This window comes from Pterocles gutturalis, unplaced genomic scaffold (genome assembly GCF_000699245.1).
Source record: "Pterocles gutturalis isolate BGI_N339 unplaced genomic scaffold, ASM69924v1 scaffold2884, whole genome shotgun sequence".
Taxonomy (NCBI): Eukaryota; Metazoa; Chordata; class Aves; order Pterocliformes; family Pteroclidae; genus Pterocles; species Pterocles gutturalis.
The window spans coordinates 36265-43472 of NW_010130332.1; the positions used below are offsets into that span (position 1 = coordinate 36265).

At 41.5% G+C, this 7208-nt stretch overlaps 1 protein-coding gene across 1 annotated transcript in view; it reads left to right on the forward strand.

The window, feature by feature from the left end:
* LOC104466664 (formin-binding protein 1-like) overlaps positions 1–7208 on the forward strand; it is a 60228-nt gene that overhangs the window by 7996 nt on the left and 45024 nt on the right. The window contains 1 exon segment of the mRNA XM_010080176.1: positions 2275–2422. Within this exon segment, the coding sequence (XP_010078478.1) occupies positions 2275–2422 (148 nt within the window).

Here is a 7208-nt window from a genome sequence, read left to right on the forward strand (position 1 = left end):
AACAGAAACAGTTGTTAATTTTAGCATGAAACTTAAGCAGTCTGCGTAAGTATTAAATTACTCAAATGGACTGACAAAACCGATTAGTAACTTATTAAAGGGATAATGTTAGGACACCACAGAGAAACCAGTGGCTCCTGAAGAGTAAACTAAAGGGAAAATGTTATGACACCCCAGAGAAACCAGTGGCTCCTGAAGAGTAAAGGGAGGGGTGTAGTTTGTCCTCCCAGTATCCTGGGATGGATTGACGCACGACTTGCTGCTGGTGAAGGATGTGCATGGCCTCAGCTGTCTGTTGTTGATTTATGTGTTCAGACTGTATCTCCCTGGTGGCAGGGGACTAATGTAGTGCTGGCAGATAGCGACTGCAGCGTCAAAAGCACAGCTCCTTCACCAAGTGACACTGCAGATGTGGATACAGGTGATGATGGAGCACATATCCTTAAGAACATTTGTGCCCTTGATGAGATTAAAGATATTCTTTAAAGAGAACTTTCTAGAGGAGGAGCTTTCCAGCAGACAGGCTATAAGCCAGAGCAAGAACCTTCTCCTCAGAGCACTCTGAAGTTTCTCAATGTTGGTGTTTGTAAAGCATCAGCTTTGAATGAAGGAATGAAGTCTGACCCTGCAGCCTTGTATTGCAGGACACTGCCCTGGCAGCAAACTCAAACCCTTGACCTGAAATTGAAACATTTCAAATGAGTTTGGATATGGATCCAACTGTATGGTTGTATTGAGATTTTTCAGTCAGACCCCCAAGATGCTGTATACAGCTACTCTAGTGACTCATATTAACAGAGATAACAGCCTTTTCATTTTCTTCTTAATTTATTTTTTGTTAACATTCTTTGGGAATTAGTTATTTATGCCATTGTTTCCCGAGATATTGATATTTACACAAGGAAGCTTACATACCAGCTCATCAGCTGTTTTGGTCTGCATGTGGGATTAGGAATAAATCTGCCTTTGTGTAGCTATACCGTAAAAGGGTATTTTGAGTTTACTACAACCTTTTTGGACACATCTTTGATTGCTGGAAAAGGATATTGGAGTTAAATGATTCATGTGATGTGGCACACAAGACCCTGTGTATCCTTTGCCCTTTTAAATACAGTGTTCACCTCAGTAGAGCTTCCTCATGTCTCTACATAATGTCTGAGGATTTGGCATGCAACCTTTGGTGCCTCGGACACTGCTTTGAGACAGACTGTCTAGAAATGATCTGTTTCCAAGGTTATTGTCAGTCTGTAGTTCTGTGCCTTTGATCCCCTGTCTTTTGCAACTGGGATTTCTCTCAAGGCACCACAGCTTGACTGGGAATGTGACTGCTTGTATTGGACTATATTTTTAGTCTCTGTTTAGTTTCTTTTTTTCCGTGTTTTTTTTTTTTTCTCTGATGCCTTTTTCATCCCTACTTGTACCACTCCTCTCTGTTTCGTGTAAATCTCTCCCTCTTTGGTTTACTTTTTCACCTTTAGATGATATTATCAGTGCAGATCTCTACTCTTTAGTATTAATAGATTTTCTAGTATGTACAAGTGCAGTGCTTCAAAGCTGCTGTTTTCCAGCTGACCAGCACAGCCAGCTGGGTTATTGAAATGCAGCTCTGTTGGTGCTGTTCAGCTAGTGACATCATCTGCTGTTTGGAAATTGTGTGCACAGATGTTCGTTTCTTGCTTTTAATAATACTGCATGGAATATTGTATTGGAGATTATTTTATATGAAAAATAAACCTTGCGATGGAGGTATTAAAAAATATGGGTTGACAATAAACACCTGGCTAGTAAACTCACTACCTTTTTTAAAGCTTTATAAACTATAGCTGATTTAAATCCAATTTACACTATAAAAAGTTTTTTTTCTGCACTATGCTAGCCAAGAAGTTGGTTGCTTACAGAGGATTTTGCCAGGCAGAGTGCACAGACTCTGTGCACTGGACTGTAGGACTTGAAAGAGTCTAACTAGAAATGTTTGGTGAATAGAGATTAGAATAGTGAAGTCCCAGAGCTGTGCTGATAAAAAACCTGGCACTCTAAATCTGTGATATTCTAAGAGCCAGTGTCAAAGTGTCTGAATCGAGATTAATTTGTCAGACAACTGTTGGTGTGGGGGATAGCTTCCTTTTGAGAAATTCTTTCAAGTGAATCTATGCTAATCCGTACTCAGTCTCATGTGGCAATACTAAATGCTTAAGCAGGATATAACCTCCATTTGCAGTGTGTCTTTCTGAAAAGAACGGGACTAAAAGCAAAATGCATTTTTGTCCTCTGCAGGTACACATCAACTAGAGCCTTCCTAGCCACTTTAAATGAAATGAATGACTATGCCGGACAGCATGAGGTCATTTCAGAGAACATGACCTCTCTTATCACTGGAGAGTTAACACGCTATGTGCAGGAGCTGAAACAAGAGAGGAAATCGGTAATTGATCATTTTTTATTATTCACAATGAATTGCTATTTAAGAGAGATAATTAATGGTAGAGGAGTTTAATGTTAAGCAAAATTTATTTGTAGTTGATGAATGTGAGCTTTGCTAATGAATTAAGCATTAAAAAAGTGGGTTACATGCCCTGGCCAAGTCACTGAACCATTTGAATCAAATGTTATAAAATCAGACAGCAATGCCTTCAGGAGAATCCCTGCTAAATAAGGTCAGAGGCCCATCTGTGCTTAAGGCTCTGTCAGCCAAAAGCTTGCTTAGGGGAAGAGTCCAGCAGCCCTGTGTAAACCCTGAAATAAACAGAGAAACTGTATTACTGAGGCTGATCGAAAGAATTATTATGATTTTGCTTCACATTTTCACACTTAGCCAGATCTGCTCAGCAGAACTTTCTAAAAGATTATTCTAATGAGAAATGTGGGGTCTGTCTTGTTTTGTGATCGTGGGGAATGTGTTTTTCAACCTGTTGTCCTTCAAGACTGATGGAATTAGGAGCTTTATATTAGTACTCTGTTTTAGCTACTAGTTTAGGAACCTGTGTGCCTGTTACAGTGAACGTTCAAAGCTGATTAATTCACATGTCCCCAGCTCAAGTCATTCAGGTGCCCAAATACTTGTAAAATGGTACAAATGTCCAGTGATTTCAAATAGATACCCTTGCTCTTTTTGTTGTAATTTCCCCCCTGGATGATGGAAATGATTAGAAGGATTAGTGTGTTAAAGATGAAATTGGGTACAGCAGAAAGTGGTCAGGCAAATATATCAGACAAAAGCTTCTGTTTCTTATCAAAGAAAACTCCTTTGGTATGCAATAGGAATTCTGCATTTAATAGAGTCACAGGGGATGAGGCTGGTGATCTTTAAACACGTGGGGTCTGATGCATGCCTGCATTACTCTGGTTTTTATGCTCATTTAGCTCTATTGATTAAAGTGGAATTACCCCAGCAGATGACTGGGGTCACACAATAATGAATCACACTTCTTTGGTTTTCCTTGACAAGCCCATAGCCTGTAAGCAGCACAGCACCTGATACTGTCTAAAGCCTTACAGTGGTTTTATGGTGGATAAAATTCATTTGGCATGCAGTTTTTACGTATGTTGGATTAAGAAAAATCAGGCAAAGACTTTTTGTTAAACTTGAATATCTTAATGCATCGGTTGACCTTTGTTGCTATAACTTTATCATATTACACATTCCTCTTCCAGAGGATAGCCCTTGTTAATGTTATCACTGGACCCGGTGAGTTGTTTGGCCCTCACAGTCACAGGAGTTTGGCATACACCCTGCCTGCTTTTCACACACGGTGTGTGCGTGCGAGAGGGAGAACTCGTGCTGTTTCAGTTCTTCCCAGCTCCCTAGTGAAGTGAAACTCTCTGTAGTACAGTTCCTCACTTCTACTTCTTCCTGTATTCTCTTGATCTTAGTGTGTCCTTGCTCTCATGTGAGTAATTCTCATCTTCAGCCAGGATCTTGATAGCTGCTTCAAAGCTGAAATTTCAGTTCTACGTTAAGTGTGAAGGTCATGCCTCATCCACCTTCCTTTTGAGGTTGAGGCCAGACGCGTGTGACTGAATTCTCCTTCACTGTACAGAGACCTCCCTCACCAAGCTGTACAGATGAGTTGGGGATCATCTCTGAGTGGTTCAGGGAAACAACTTGTTTCTGTGGTCATTCTTCATGCCACCTGAATTTAACCAAAACCTTACTTTGGGGTATCCATGGAAGGTGTCAAGTTTGAGCAGGGGGCCCTGCAGTATTACAGAATTGGGTCTTAATCTTACTTGTCTGTGAAAAAAGGAAAGGAGATGATCCCAGTAATGTCGAGGGGGGTGTTTGGATTTTACTTCATGAGCAATAACAGGTTGGTGCACTAACGAGCATTTCCAGGTTGGAGGTGTACTCCAGAGTTCTTCTGCTCCCACCCGTTGCGACTGTTGCTGGTTGTGACAGCAGCTCCTATGCAGAACAGTTATTCTCCGTATGAGTGAATGATCTACAAGCGTTTTGATTGCTTAAGTGAAGGAATCCATTTCTCCGTGTTGCTGCATCTACCAAGTTACTTGGCATGTTTTGCTCTATTGAAAAAATACACTATCTAGGCACTTGGGGTTTTTTTTGCCAGCCTCTTTGTGGGTGACACCTAAGAGGTCTTTGGAGCAAACGATAACCAGTGTGACCCAAGCGTTGAGAATTTCCTTTTTTTCTTAAAGCTTCACAGGAGATAGCTTGGTTTAGGTATTCTCTCAACTGTGGCTGAGGAAAATCCTCAGTACTGTAGTTTAACTGGGTAGAAACTCAAGAACTAATTCCTGGGACAATTCTGATTTAGATCTGTGGTCACAAACTAGGTCTGACTTGACTCATGGTCTCCTCTGCCAGCAGCTGCTCTGTGTAGCCGTTGCTCATGTCAGCTTTGCAAAAAATGTGTTTGGGAGTCATGAACTGTCCCTCTTGTTGCTGCTGCTGCTGTCACCTCTGCCTCCACCTCCCCTCGGGGGTAGGCTGGCTCCGTACAACCAAGCATGAAAGTCAAGTACAAGCCAAGAGCTTCACTGCAGACTGGACTGTGGGATTCTGTGGTTGGGAGAGAATTTACCTGGTGTCAATACGTTCCATTTTGTGCCAGGATAGAGGGGAACGGGGAATGAATGCATCCTTATGGATACTGTGCGGGCGAAAATGGTCTGGTTCTTCACGGTGGAGCATGTGCGCTCTCCCCGTGTGCATTCATACGAGGGGTGTACATGTCAGAGAGCTTTCTGTTTCTTGTAGACTCTCAGGTGTTGATGAAAAGTAAATAATTGGAGGAATTCTGCCACGTTCATTCATTATGAATAGTGCCCTGTTCTGCAAATAGTCCTGTGAAAAAAACGGCTTAATGCGCTGTGCAAGCGTGAGACAGGATGGCAGAATATGACCCTCTCAACTGCACAATGGGTTTTTCCGTGTTGCATTTGGGATGTGCCTCAAGGTCTCCGTGTGTTTGGAGCACAGCTGTGCTTTGTGCTGCAGAGGTACAAAGAGACATCGCTGCCTTCCAGAAATTACAAACCCAACAGGTAAAGCGGGTAGCAGAAAACAGTGAAGGGAAGTGATTTGCCAAACTTCAAACTTCATATTGGTCAGATTTAAACTGAGCTTTCCCCAGCTCTTGTTCTGTGACTAACCCAGTTTAGTCCCCTATGAATGGAGTTAGAAGTATTTAGTTTTCTAAGTATAAAGGTATAAAAACTAAACATTAATAAATAGTTATGCTTCCAGATAGAAGCTTTGCAGGAGCTATTTATTGGCAGAAAGAAAACTCTGGGCATTTATGGGAGATTTTGTTGTGCTCGATAAATACACTGCACAATGATCCAACTCTACATATTCATCCTTTCTTACAAGGCATCTCAGCTGGATTTCATCAAGTTAAATTCTATCAGTACAGCGTTAAGTGGTAGCTATAAGAAACGAAAGAATGAAGAAAATTGTTTAGGAAAGATCATGATAAATTCTGTATATACTTACTGAGTGTTCATTGGTTTTCCCTAAACTACAGCACAAATTTACTGAAACTGTGTTAAACATTTGTACATATCATCTAATCCTGCTGTGAAGGACTGGTGGGATGGAAAAAGCAAGTCCTTATTATGAAAGTTTCCAAAACATTTTTGTGTGGGAAACTAATAATAATATCCCTTCGAGCTGGAAGGTATAACATGAATTTAGCGGGGTTAAAGTTGAGACCCCTGCAGTTAATCTCTTGCTCCTCCCAGTTTAGAGTGGGTACATTGAACTATGAAATAATAGTTCAAATAAATAAATAATTAGACTTCTGTCTATGACATGAGGGATTCTGATTGGGAAACAAAACATGCTTGCAAACAAATAGTTACGTTTTCTGTGAATGAGCCTCAGTATATTGCACTGCAGAGCAGCAGCCTGCTGGGGGGTTGAGGTGAGAGATGTCTTCCGTCGAAATTAACATTTCCTGCTCAGTGCATGACTGAAATGCCTGAGGGCAGGAGAGGTTGAGCATTGGCCATGTATGTATTTTTCTCTTTCTGCTCTACACAGGCAGCTGCACAGATTGGCCTAAAATGAGAATGAAAGAGCAGCAGTGAAGCTGTACTAGTGGAGCATGCCTTGACTGTGTGCAAATGCTGTTTATCCAAGGCCTGAGGCACATGATATAAGTGGGCAAGCTTAGCTGGCATTTTAGTTCACATTCACTGTTTTATAGATCTGATGTAGGTCTTAATACTCCTATGTGGGTGTATGGATACAAGAAGGCTATATGGAAACGGGGAAAAGGTTGTTAGCTACTTGAAGTGTTTCTTTGCGTGCTGAGGCATTAACTTGTACATCTTCTAGTTTTCTAATCACTGCAAGAGTCGTGCGGGATTGTCACAGATCATTGCTATGGAGGGAGGAGACATTCTGTTGTGATGGCATTTCTTGGTCGTGAATTAGTGGAAGAGAAGCTTTGTGACGAGACTGGGACTGAGAAGAGATAGAGGTTAGAATAGCATGTTCTTTTTTTTCTGTGTTTAAAAACACAAACATCTTTTCTTCTGCCTTCTCTCTTAGTTTTTAGTAGTGATGTTGGATCTCTTTGAAAAGCCCGTAGGTTAGGCACAGCTGGGCTTTTAAGGACATGAGTAGTCCCCAAGGATGGATTTGAGAGTGGGGTACATGGTCTCCAAAGAAACTGTTGTACCTGTGTTTGTGCTCCCTGAGTCCAGGGCCTCCTGGCCTGCTGCCGTGCAGCCAGATGGTT